General features: G+C 29.4%; 3 protein-coding genes across 3 annotated transcripts, besides 6 other annotated features; all 3 read right to left on the bottom strand.

The window, feature by feature from the left end:
- The first annotated feature begins 867 nt into the window (after nucleotides 1-867).
- Nucleotides 868-1,060: a mobile genetic element.
- Nucleotides 1,061-1,576: 516 nt separating this feature from the next.
- Nucleotides 1,577-1,613: a mobile genetic element.
- A 100-nt stretch (nucleotides 1,614-1,713) lies between these two features.
- TVAGG3_0683060 (uncharacterized protein) lies at nucleotides 1,714-2,193 on the bottom strand (the record flags this gene model as incomplete). The annotated part of the gene is made up of 1 exon (XM_001326958.1): nucleotides 1,714-2,193. One exon carries the CDS (start codon nucleotides 2,191-2,193, stop codon nucleotides 1,714-1,716), a length of 480 nt encoding a protein of 159 aa, XP_001326993.1.
- Nucleotides 2,194-3,529: 1,336 nt separating this feature from the next.
- Nucleotides 3,530-3,803: a mobile genetic element.
- Nucleotides 3,804-5,401: a mobile genetic element.
- Nucleotides 5,399-6,721: a mobile genetic element.
- A 435-nt stretch (nucleotides 6,722-7,156) lies between these two features.
- Nucleotides 7,157-8,749: a mobile genetic element.
- A 182-nt stretch (nucleotides 8,750-8,931) lies between these two features.
- Nucleotides 8,932-10,608, bottom strand: TVAGG3_0683110 (RNA polymerase II transcription regulator recruiting protein; the record flags this gene model as incomplete). The annotated part of the gene is made up of 1 exon (XM_051242780.1): nucleotides 10,034-10,519. One exon carries the CDS (start codon nucleotides 10,517-10,519, stop codon nucleotides 10,034-10,036), a length of 486 nt encoding a protein of 161 aa, XP_051089367.1.
- Nucleotides 10,609-11,792: 1,184 nt separating this feature from the next.
- TVAGG3_0683120 (protein serine/threonine kinase protein) lies at nucleotides 11,793-13,060 on the bottom strand (the record flags this gene model as incomplete). The annotated part of the gene is made up of 1 exon (XM_001326959.1): nucleotides 12,443-13,060. The coding sequence occupies one exon, from the start codon at nucleotides 13,058-13,060 to the stop codon at nucleotides 12,443-12,445; it is 618 nt and encodes a 205-aa protein (XP_001326994.1).
- Nucleotides 13,061-14,041: the final 981 nt, after the last annotated feature.

Genomic DNA, 14,041 nt, shown 5'->3' on the forward strand with positions numbered 1-14,041 from the left:
TGAGTTACGGGAATCCGCAAAATTTCCGGACCTCATTTTTCATAGAATATAATAATAATATTTGATAAAAAGATATATTATTTATATTTTTGATTTTTGAATTACGGAAAAAGTGAATTGTTAACTTGATTTTTTTATATGGTTAATTTTTCAAATGATATTATGAAGATCTAAAATATTAAAAGTAAAAAATTGAATTACGGAAAAAGTGAGGTCAAAAGTGAAATAAATTTGCAGAACAGTTTTCATTGAAATAAGACATTGAGTATCACACTTTAGTGAATCAACATCTATAAGAATGAAGTGTTTTGAAGCTGAAATAATATTGAATAGAAATTAATTTTTTCTGAAATTTTGAATGAAATTATGGGAAATAAAAAAATTACTAAATATTGTATTCATACAAATATATTATTTTAAAGGAAAAATAGATGCTGATAGAAACGATGAAAAATTTTGAAAACTTTACAATTAATTTATGTTCGTTAACCACAGAGCTTGCAATCCAAAGCTCACGTTAGACTACAAGAGTCATGAAGTCTCATACTAAGGGATATCCAACATATATTTTAATAATCTAATGTTTGTGACAAATATTCAACATAAAATTAAGTTTCGTTTCGTTACAAGGCATTCATACTTTGGAGATATCATATTTAATGTACAGAAAAGTTAATATTAAACAATACATGCTAAAGAATTAATAAATAAGATAATAAAATAAATTTATACGTAATTACTTTCATTTAATATGCTTTATGCTGTATAATATTGATTAAGAGGCATTAAAAGGTTCCATAGTCTGCTTTTATAGGCAAGATTTTTGATAAAAATTTAAAATTTTGAAAAATGATGAGAAAAGGAAAAAAAAGGTAAATGAGAGCAAGAGGAGGGAAAAAAAAGAAAAAGAAAAGAAAGGGAAGGGAAAAATAAAAGAAAGAAGGACATATAAAAATTTAGATGCGCATTCTTAATGCCGAGGCGGCTTGCCGCCGAGGCGCGATTTTTTTAGGCCTCTACGGTAACCCGGCAATGTTTTTTTAAATCTTGTACAGCCCTACTATTCATCTATTAGTAAACACTACCGTATATTATTTTTTAAGCTATCTTATTTTTTGAACTTTTATTCAAATCTTTGGTCGCAAGAAGAATTGCATGATAAATAAAAACATTTAATCAAAGTCAATTTTATTTTTCATATTCAAATGGACTGAGTGTTAACATTTAACATTTTTTGCTAATTGTCGTCAAAAATTAGGCGTAAAGCAAAAATTGATATTTCATATGGTTTTATGATAGATAAGCATTATATTCCCACTCATTATATTCGTAATTTTTGAGGTTTATCCTTCGCTTTTAAGATCATTGAATTTGATTTTTATATAAAATAGTTATATATTAGAAAATAATATGAGTTTATGTGATATTATTTTTCAGAAGATTTCATTCTATATGCCTATGAAAAGTACTCTCAAAACTAACTTTTTCCTAATTATAATTAAATCTAGAATATTGTATTATGCTTAGTATTATTTCATTTTTCTCATTCAATTTCGAATTTACAAATGTCAAAAAATTGAGAGCCGTCACTTTTGATGAATTTCTGTTTATTACATCGATATAAACACTTTTATTAATTCATATTAATCTGACATGTTAAACATATATATCTTCATGAAAATTGAAGGGTCTCTATTAAGCGGTTCATAGAATTCATTGGTCAATACCCAAAGTAAGAAAAGAATTGTCTACTAAATCTGGCATGGACTCGGCTGAAAAATCTAAAAGTGGATCCATAATGAAGGAAAACTCATTTGGTACAATGGATTCCGAAGGAATTTCAAATAACTGATATTTTGGCAAAATAACTTCTTTGAGGCTTTCCGAAAGCAAGGGACAAACCTTATTCCAATTTTCGCAATACCAACAAATGATTGCTTCTTTCCCTCGTTTGGAATCTCGATCAACATGTAGCTTTTCCTTCTGAGCTATATAGCAGGCCATTTTAACCAAATCACCAAACTTCTTAATGTAAGGGGACGAAAATAATATTTTCTCGATGATTGGATAATATTTGGATACATTTTTGCGCCTTTGATCAATTTTGTTCCTGAAAGCCGCATAGTTCGCTGAAACAAACTTTTTAGAAGGATTCCTGAGAATAACAACTTTTTGATTTTGCTGAGCTTCCATTAAATTTGACTAATATACTTCTGAAAATACGATTATTTTTGTTTCAAATATTTATGGATTTTTCGATGAGGCAACAATTTAGAACTCCATTCAAATTTATGAAATATTTTAAGCAATCATGGTGTCATAATTTGCCATCGAATCAGTTAATTTTGAATTCAATACTTCAAGCTAAAAATATTGCTGTAATATATTTTGTCTTTGCATCAAAAGCAAATTATAACATCCAAGTCTTCATTTAATTTATACTTTTTAAGAATCTCACTCAATTTTCAGTGTTTCACCAATTTTGAATCCGAATAAGGATGTCAATTCGGAAAATTATTTTCATTTTAGGAGAATATAATTTTCCTTTTGGAAAATTTAAAAAGTGAGACGCGCAGGATTCGAACTTTTTTAAAAGTTGATTTAAATATATTCTAGTGTGGATTCTAAGGATAATATCATATTTAAAATAAGAATATACTAGTTTAGGTGGTATAATTTTTTTCGATAAATTTGAGAGCATGTACGTTTAGGGCATCAAAAGTGTCAATTTGCTCAGCGAAAGCTAAGCTAGCTTCGTTCTCGAAAGAAGATGGAAGGAGTGAAAGAGAGTGATACAGATGTTGACACATTCATATCATTTCAACAAATTTTGATCAAATTGAAATTCAATGAAATTCAATTCACATCATATCCTTCAGTCAGTACATTGACATCCTTCTACATCACAATGATAACTCGTGCATCAATAGTTCTACAACTAACTCAGAAAAAACAAGATTTTTCCTTCCAGCTTACAGCTTTTAAAAAGTTTCGATGATAAAAATCACTCTACTCTTGTTTATCGATATGTTGTGATAGTAGGTAAACGTATTCTTATCGATATTAATAAAAATATTTTTACGAAAATCTGAACCAATTACAGAGTTATTCATAAAGTTTATGATAACTGTAATTACTTCATCTTTGTTTAATATTTGAATAAACAATTTAATTTAATTTGCATAATTTTTTTTAGTTGAAAGACAGGAAACTTAGTTGAGTTTGTATTATTTTTATCGTTCAATTCATTGTATATGTGAGTGATCCAGATATTTAAGATATTTAGAAAAAAATTATTAATTTGATTAACAAATTTTAATCAAAATAGCAAAAATCTATTTGATAGCTGTAAGCAAATAATAATTTCTATTTCAACCAAAATCACTTATTTTCATCTAAACGTATAAAATTGTCAATTTTATGAGAATAAATTTAAAATCTCATGAAATATAAAGGAGAGTAATATTTTTCAATTTTCTTTTTTTCTTTCTCTCAAATATTTTCTATTGGGAATTTTCTTGTTATCAAAAAAAAAGGTACATTCACTAGGCGATAACAGTAAAATGGGATGAAAATAGGATAAATAGCATCCCTATATAGTGCCTAACAATATTTATACGGGCCAAAAAAATTTGGCTAGAGATTTGGCGAGTTATAAAACCTAGAAAATTGAGAGGGATTTTTATTTTTGAATTTTTTTGGAAAGTTAAAATTGCGATTAAAAATCGATTTCCGGGAGAACTAAGCATCTCATCATATATTTAAATCGATAAAAATATTAAATAATAGTTGAATAGTATAACTATAGATCCGTATTTTTCCCAAGTGAGGGGGGTATCTCCAATCCCAGCCCTATCGTCCTCCCAGTGTCTGTTTTCAATATAAAATCCAAATTTTTTTTGAAAATAAAAATTTCGAGAAATTTTTCTGATTTTTTTTCTTTGATTTCAATAATTCAAAATAAATTTGGGAGTAAAAAGACACTATTTAATGAAATTCATATGAGTGAATGTGGATAAATACTCTCAAAACATACAATTTATTTATTTTTTCTTTATATTATCAACTAATTAGTGATAATTTTTTTTGAATCAGATTTTTTTTCATTAAAAACATAATATATAACACAACAATGATGCACACATACGTATCTACACATCAAAATATAAAGCTTGTTTTGGTCTGGGCATCCCAACCCAAAATTCTTTAAAAATTGAATAAAATTGAATACTTGGGGCTGGGATACCCATCCCAAAAACCGAATTGAATTTTTTGAATTAAAGAATATATTTATGTATTTATAATATACATGTGATGTCTATAAAAAATACTAAATTCTAAAAAAAATTCAATTTATTCAAAACGTATACTAAGTGATCACTTCATTAGTAGGATCAGCAATCCTACTAAACGGTGAGAACGCCACTAACTAAAAAGGGAGTCCTTGGAGCTCTTGATCTCTTGTCAGTAGAGTTCATAATGAGGCATGGCATCTACTGATTAGAGATCAGAGCAATCCTACCTTACCTTCAGGAGCTACAAAGCTCCTAATCGTTACGAGAGGGAGCCTTGGAGCTCCTGAAGCTCATCAGCAGAGGCTATTTACCATTTGGGCCTCTTCTGATGAAAGATGCGAAACACGTCTACGAACCAGGAGCTTCAAAGCTTCTAATCCTTACTAAAGGGAGCTTTGGAGCTCCTGAGTCTCCATCAACAGAGTCCCAGATGGTAAATGTCCTTTGCTGATGAAAGATGCGAAACACGTCTACGAACCAGGAGCTTCAAAGCTTCTAATCCTTACTAAAGGGAGCTTTGGAGCTCCTGAAACTCCTTTTACTATAAAATAGGACAGTTTTCTTCTGAGGTTCTCATCAAATCTAAGACTTCAGAAGAAAGCTGTTCTATCAATGTATACTTACACTCTCATGGACTACAAGTGTACAATTTTAAGGCAGAGATTATCCGAGGCCTCTCATCAAATGAGGGACCTCGGATAATCTCTACCTTAAGTAGTCAAATAACTTTTCTCACTATTTAGGAACAAAAGAACAAGAGTTGGAGTACTTTAAGGCAAGATTCTTCCGAAATCTCTCATCGAATGAGAGACTTCGGAAGGACCTTGCCAAATCCTTGAACGCCAATATCCTTGGAACTGAGCTAGAACCAGGGAGAAGTAGCATACTATAGAGCACGATGGTAATCTCGGAAATGCTTATATCGCCCCAAGCACAATATTTAAGAAGTCTAACTCATATATACAAGAAGTCAGGCTGAATAGATATTGTGCATATGGTTTGCAGAACTCTCATGATATTTAAAATTCATGTTATCCCAAAAAGGTGACACTTTGGGTGTATCGTCCATCCCAGGGATGCAAAAATCACATCACCTTGGATCTATAGTATAACAACGTGAAATTATGGCTGAATCTACAGAAAAAATGAACATATTTGACATTTTTGAAAATTCATACGTTAGATGGTGACAGACTCATAAACTATACTTTAGCTAAGATTGATATATGGTTTCAACAACACATGGTTAAAATTGTAAAAATATTTTAGATTTCAAAAAGGTATATATGGTAATATAATGGAACAAAGTCAACAAATAGCATGTTAAATATGTTATAATTAACTTTTTATTAGACCCAATAGTAGATATCGAATGGTCTCCAGCTTTATGGTTAAATATTTTCTTTTCGAGCTTCTCTTTAACTGTTGTATTAAGGTTGTAAATTTTTGATGCTAGAAACTATGGAATCTTCTTTGCTGCTGCATTTTTCTTGAGAGTTCTTGCAATTTCGAATAGATCTGCGCATTGTATGAAATTGAGGCTTTAAAATATCTTGAAAACAGAATAGGACTGCTTTTCCAAAGGAATGCTTACTTGTAAATCAGAGAGTTTCAAAATTGACAGCAAGATTATCATCATAACTTTCGATTTTGCTGCGAAAAAGGAAGACAAGTAATTAACAAATCATTTACTGTTGTTCATCAAAAGAAGAAAACTTTGATAACAACTAATGATGATAAAATCAAGCTATCTTTTAATATTTTAAATTGATAAGACATTCAAAATATTTGAATGGTTTAAAATATTTTCTTTTAATTTCTATAAGATATTATCATGATTATATAATAAAATTTAAATTTTTATTCAAAAAGGCAATATTTCAAACTTTTAATTTCAAAAATCTTAATTCTGCAATAAGTGTATTTAATTGTAGCAAATTTAATGATCCTTCGTCATGCTTAGCAATTTGGAGCTCATAAATTAATGATTTCTTCAAGTAAAATTCTGCATTATTTCAAAAGTCAATAATTCTCTAGTAACTTTTCTTCAAACCCTAACCATTATATTATATGTATAATGGAGAATAATTGCAAAGAAAGATAGCCGAATTTACTGGGTAGTTCTTGTGATGCGAAATAATTGCAAATTAACACCTAGTTTTAACAGCATCAATCTCTTTTTGCTCTCATTTAAATGCATTCGCACACTTTCATTTTGAAATATAAGAGTTTTGGAAATTATCAAATTTATCTGCTCAAATACTATAGATCTTCATAAGTGTTAATAGAATCACCAGCCTTACATATAGTGTTTAATATAATGATGCACATTATACTGGGATTCATTCCTTATTCATCTAGTTATTATAAGATTTACAACCCCATGAAAATTTAAAATTTTGTCAAAAATAGTGAATGTACCTTTTCAAAAAATAATTTTAATATTTGTTTATTTCATTACATACAATAAAATTTTAAAAACTCTATTTCTTCACAAGAAAATTTTTTTCCTTCATATGAAGAAACCTTTTGTTTTCCATTTGATGCTGAGTCTAAATCTCGATTTTTGAATTTTCTTCTTTCCAAATTTCTTTTTTCCAAATTAGAAGTTTAATTCAAATTTTCAATAGTTTATATATTTTCTCAAACCGTCTTAGATTTTCTCACTTTTTAGGGATTTTCTCTCAAAATATACAAAAATAGTAATACCAATACATGTGTCTAATATACTTTAAAACCATCGTGATAAAATTCAAAAACGAAGAGTTCTTCTCTCCAAATTTTTTTGAAAATCAAAAAAATGAGATAAAAAAATACATTTGGAAAATTCATTTTTAGCATTTTTCCTAAATGTTAGTCACTATAGATCCGTATTTTTCCCAAGTGAGGGGGGTATCTCCAATCCCAGCCCTATCGTCCTCCCAGTGTCTGTTTTCAATATAAAATCCAAATTTTTTTTGAAAAATAAAAATTTCGAGAAATTTTTGATTTTTCTTCTTTGATTTCAATAATTCAAAATAAATTTGGAGTAAAAAGACACTATTTAATGAAATTCATATGAGTGAATGTGGATAAATACTCTCAAAACATACAATTTATTTATTTTTTCTTTATATTATCAACTAATTAGTGATAATTTTTTTGAATCAGATTTTTTTTCATTAAAAACATAATATATAACACAACAATGATGCACACATACGTATCTACACATCAAAATATAAAGCTTTTTTGGTCTGGGCATCCCAACCCAAAATTCTTTAAAAATTGAATAAAATTGAATACTTGGGGCTGGGATACCCATCCCAAAACCGAATTGAATTTTTTGAATTAAAGAATATATTTATGTATTTATAATATACATGTGATGTCTATAAAAAATACTAAATTCTAAAAAAAATTCAATTTATTCAAAACGTATACTAAGTGATCACTTCATTAGTAGGATCAGCAATCCTACTAAACGGTGAGAACGCCACTAACTAAAAAGGGAGTCCTTGGAGCTCTTGATCTCTTGTCAGTAGAGTTCATAATGAGGCATGGCATCTACTGATTAGAGATCAGAGCAATCCTACCTTACCTTCAGGAGCTACAAAGCTCCTAATCGTTACGAGAGGGAGCCTTGGAGCTCCTGAAGCTCATCAGCAGAGGCTATTTACCATTTGGGCCTCTTCTGATGAAAGATGCGAAACACGTCTACGAACCAGGAGCTTCAAAGCTTCTAATCCTTACTAAAGGGAGCTTTGGAGCTCCTGAGTCTCCATCAACAGAGTCCCAGATGGTAAATGTCCTTTGCTGATGAAAGATGCGAAACACGTCTACGAACCAGGAGCTTCAAAGCTTCTAATCCTTACTAAAGGGAGCTTTGGAGCTCCTGAAACTCCTTTTACTATAAAATAGGACAGTTTTCTTCTGAGGTTCTCATCAAATCTAAGACTTCAGAAGAAAGCTGTTCTATCAATGTATACTTACACTCTCATGGACTACAAGTGTACAATTTTAAGGCAGAGATTATCCGAGGCCTCTCATCAAATGAGGGACCTCGGATAATCTCTACCTTAAGTAGTCAAATAACTTTTCTCACTATTTAGGAACAAAAGAACAAGAGTTGGAGTACTTTAAGGCAAGATTCTTCCGAAATCTCTCATCGAATGAGAGACTTCGGAAGGACCTTGCCAAATCCTTGAACGCCAATATCCTTGGAACTGAGCTAGAACCAGGGAGAAGTAGCATACTATAGAGCACGATGGTAATCTCGGAAATGCTTATATCGCCCCAAGCACAATATTTAAGAAGTCTAACTCATATATACAAGAAGTCAGGCTGAATAGATATTGTGCATATGGTTTGCAGAACTCTCATGATATTTAAAATTCATGTTATCCCAAAAAGGTGACACTTTGGGTGTATCGTCCATCCCAGGGATGCAAAAATCACATCACCTTGGATCTATATTAGTCACCGTTACGGTTTTTTCTTTGGTGGGCTCGCAAGCTCGCCCCCAAAAAAGAAAAAACCGTAACGGTGAGCTCACATTTCGGCATAGTTTAAGTCTAGGTTTTGCATTTTAAAATGTTTGTTACCTTATCTTCTTTCAAAAAGTGGCAAAAATTTGTTTGAAATTTGAAAAAGATATTTTTATTTGCATAAATGACATTCAACTAAGCTGTAGCATGATTCTTTTGCATGCTCTAGTTTTTTTCTCAGTTCAATCTCCTTCCATACTCTTGCTTGTACCAGTAAGATCGCACCAAAATTCTCAAAAATTAAGATCTTCAAATTTTATGTCCAACTCCAATTATCAAACGCCCTCATTAACGCCACTCATAGCCATCTTTCATGCATGAGAAATCGTTATTAGAAGATTTTTTACGGCTAATTATCTGATTCAATTCAGATCAATACTCAAAGCCCCATTATTTATTTATAAATCCTTGTTTGTCGCCTATGCGAATAAAAATTCTTTTTATATTTTAAACAATTTTTTTTCACTTTGGAAGGAGAAAGGTGACTAACATTTTAAAAATGCAAAAACCGACTAAACTATTAGGAATTTTCTCACTTTTCTTCCAAACTGACATCCTTAATCCGAATGTTCAGTAAATAAGTGCAAATAACTATCGAAATTTATTACTCGAAATTGAGAATCTCTCTCAATTATTTTTAATCTTCGAAAATTTGTTAACATCAATGCACAATTATTTATTATTCATCATACTTTTCATATATGATTAAGTCGAAAAGATCTCACAATTTTAAGGGATATTTTTGTTGTTAATTAGCTTTTCATATTTTTAACTTTCAACAGGTTTTCAGATTCTTCATTCAATATTGAGCAATTGTAATCTTATCAAAAAATTAAAGTTCAACGTATTTCAACCATATTTATTTTATTCCCTCTTTAAAAGCATTACATTTAATACCTACTTAATAATTTTTCTAGTTGTTAAAAATCCCTTCCGAAAAGCGAATGATCTTTATCTATCATAATCCACAACGCTTCATTTAAAATACATCAGTCATTGAACTCTTGTTGCAATATGAATTTGTCGGAAAGCTTGATTAGATCCGTTCTATATAAAATTAATTTTAATGTAATATAGAAAATATATATATAAATGTTATAATTAAAAATAGCAAGACTTTTCATAATAGTATTTTTATGCTATAAATCAAATGAAGTCGAAAACAAATTTGACACACCGATAAAATGACAAAAAAATTCTAATCGCCTAATTTTATATAAAGTTAAAAAATTCACCGCCATCCAGTATTTTCTCACAATCGCCGAAAACTTCCATTATCATGTCATCTACTTTTTCTGAATTTTCCTTTATTGCACTAATTTCTTTCTTTTGCTCTAAATCTGCTTCTGATTTTGCCTCTTCTTGCTTCTTCTTTTGGCGTAAAAGCTTTTTATAACGTGATTTAAGACTGTTATCTGTTCTGTGATCAAAATATTTTACAAGGACAGTCCATTTTGGTCCAAATCTTTCCCTTAATTTGAGCAATTTTGCATCTTCCTCCTCTGTGAATGGAGATAAATTGATATTAGGAGAAAGATGCTTCATCCATCTGTCTCTGCATTGTCTGGGATTTCGACCAGGTAAACTTTCTGCAATCTCATTCCAATTATTTTCACCTAATAAGCTAACAAGGTCTGCAAGTTTCTTATCTTCCTGCTTGGAAAATGGTACTCGAAGAATGTTCGCTGTAAAGGCCATCACTCTAGCAAAATACTTGAATATTTATGAAACTAGAGCATTCAAAAAATTCTATTGGCCAAAAATTGAATAAAAGAATTAACTTTTTTTACAATTGTTACGAGATTCACAGTACCAAAAGTGCTTTTGTTATTTGCTTAATAAATAATTTTCATGATTTTGATATCGAGGTTCAATTTAGTATTGAAAATTTATTTAGTCCTCAAAAATTTGAAAGAGAATCTCAGAAAAATAAAATAATATTGAATCAAAATTTAATCTAAACAACATAAGCTCGTTTCATGACGATCAAAAAACTCTCCAATAACAAAGCATGATCTACATATAAAATAATTGTAATTATTAAATTTTTTGAAAATTCCTAAGTTGTTTAATCAAAAATTAGGCTGTAGATATTCATAAATTGCATCAATTTCGTATTTGAACTAGAAACAGCTTTTATTTAACGCGAGTAATTAGTTTCCAATTATTTTTAAATTTTTGATTTTATTAAAATATTATGGAATGTCAATTATTATTTAGTAATGCCATTACATCATTAATATACCTTTAAATGAGATTTATTGCATTTTTTTCTTTTTTATATATCTTTTCCTCAATAAGTGAATATTCAATCAGGAAATCATGATCATGCATTGATAATTATCATGATATATCACATTCTCTTCTTTTTGCTTTTTGTTGCCATCAACTTCTTGCCATCTTTGATTCGAAAAAAAAAATAATTGTTTTCACCGATTTTCATAATTTTTTTTCTTTTATCAGTTATGATCCTATATATCTATATTTTGTTCCTCAAAACAAAGATAAAATCTTAAAATCAATCATCAACCGAAAAATCCATTTTTATCCAAAGTTCGATTCTCGCATTATTTGAGATTTGTAATTAGTTCTCGGTTCAAAAATAAAATATTCATCAATTCCCCGGTATATTCAAATTTTCTGAGTAATCAAAAAATTATCTCAAAACGATACTTAATCGTCCTAATTTTCTGAGAAATATACCTCTATTTTTGTTTGAACAAAAACGATGCCCTATCAACATCTGATTGACGAAAAGGGAAATGTTAAATATCATCAATAGTATATGAATTTGATTTCTGGAAATATTTTGCACAATTTCGCATCAACCTTTCCATTGCATCACACTCACTTATACTAGAATCTCTTCCATGGATGCTATTTTCAAATTCAATTTTCAATTTAAAATAATTATTCCTTAATCGATAGTCATCTAAAAATATTAGTCAGCACATTTTAAAACTAAATACAAATAACATGATATGTACTGAACGATTTTTTAATTCCTTCACAAATAAAAATACAATTCAAATGTCAATGTCAGAAATATCAGACATTATTAGTATACTATCAAAGCAACTGCCCAAAATAAAATACTACATAATTTGCTAGAATATTTTGTAAATTTCAATCCTAAAATTAATTTCTGTTATTATTTTTTTGTAGTTGATTTATTGGGTAAATGAATGGTTCGTCGGTGTGCATTCTAAAAGTCAGTTTTAAGTATGATTAATTCATTTTTTAAAACATTGTAGCAAAAGATAATATTAATATTATGCATTTAAATAATACATGTTTACTAAAACACATACATGGTTAATAATATACAAATCATAAACTTTCTGATAACATTGCTCTCTTCAATGTAGGACGAACAAGAATCGTTGAATGCAAGAATAATTTTCTTCCTGCCAGATTCAATGATGGATGCTGTGTTATCTTCCTTACTGCAGAAGAATTTAATTGAGTAAATATTGGGAGTTCAAGTAACTCTTCAACAGAAGGTCTTAATTCTGGATCACGTGATAAGCACATCCTGATAACCTTTGCGAATTCTTGATTCTCAATTAAAGAGTAATTCGGATCTTTCGTCAAAAGGTTATGACAAATAACATGTTGAGTTTAACCTTCCCATGGCAATACTCCAGTAGCGATGATAAAGAATGTTACCCCGATTGCCCAAATATCAGCTTTAAATGGATCAAAAGGTTGTAATTGAAGAATTTCAGGGGACATGAAGGGGACAGACCCTCCAAATTTAGTACACAATTCATTGGACTCGAACTTGTTTGAAATTCCAAAATCACAAACTCTTACTCTACTAAATGTGTCAATTAAGAAATTAGCAGGTTTGATGTCTAAGTGTGCAATTCGGAGTTGATGTAATGCTCGTATGCCTTTGAGGATTCCATCAGCATAGTGCAACAGCAAATCATTCTCGAAACTTCCACGCTTCTTTAAAGCTGAATCTAAGCTGTTTGGGCAATATTCTTCCAATAAATAAGCGGCAGATTCAAATGGCTCAAATTTATAGAGCCGAATAACATTAGGATCATCTATATTCATCATACACTCTGCTCCACTAGGATGAAACATAGTTAGTGGAACACTTTTAAGGGCGAAATCGCGTCTGTACTTGGGATCATTAACGAGATAAACTACACCACTTTGTCCATTGCCAATGACTTCCTTGAGCTGTAAATTTCTAAACTTCATGTAATTCCTATCTGAAGTATTCATGAAATTAAAATGTAAATATTGAAAACAAAATTGAAGTAAATAAATTCAAAAGAATTTTCACTATTGAAAAATATATTTGCAGGAATATGTTTGCGGGAAAATTCTAGATTTAATTTGTGAAAAAAAAAGCAATTGAATTTTTTGCAATGTTAAATTATGCAAAAATACATATATAGATGTGGTTTATTACAATAACGAATAATTCAAAAAGGCAAGATTTTCAGAAGATGTAAGAATTTTAAGTTTAATAATAATGCATTTTCAAAAAAAGCATTCGTATTAATAGATTGGAGTGAAAAAGAGTTTTCAAAATTTTGAAAAGATATTGAAAATCATTTTTCAGTAAAACCAATCATTCAGAATTTTTTTGAGTTTGGACATACAATAATCCTACAATTCATATAATACGAGTTTTAAAATTCAAGTAAGGCTAGTTATGAAAAGTATGCTTAGGTTGTGAGCTAAATCTCGATTGGACAGCTTTGAAAGTAATTTATTTGACTTTATAACTTTTTTTATTTTTATTTAAGCATTAAGAGAAGGAAAAACCTGAGGAACACAACAACCTAAGTTCACAATATTGAAATGAAAAGACTAAAATTAGACAAAGTTAATATTTAAATATTTGTAGAATATAACACTGAATATAAAGATGTGGTACTAATAGCATTATTATTATATTGTATTTGATATTGCAAGATCTCTCAAGAAGAAACAGGAGAGTCTGAAACTATTATGATCACTATCAATGCATTGAATATATGATTCCGATTTATTCAATATTATTGTAATGCTTCACAGGATTATTATGATCAAACTTTTTTATCATGCCGGAGAACTATGAATACCATTATAAAGAGAATAATGATGATAAATAATGCACATTTATAATGATTTAGAAACAAACAAGACGATTTTAGAAGGATGTTATTTCGTCAACTGGAAATCTAGGAATTTCATAATTATTTGTATCAAAATTAT

The sequence above is a fragment of the Trichomonas vaginalis genome, chromosome III, assembly GCF_026262505.1.
Source record: "Trichomonas vaginalis G3 chromosome III, whole genome shotgun sequence".
Lineage (NCBI taxonomy): Eukaryota > Parabasalia > Trichomonadida > Trichomonadidae > Trichomonas > Trichomonas vaginalis.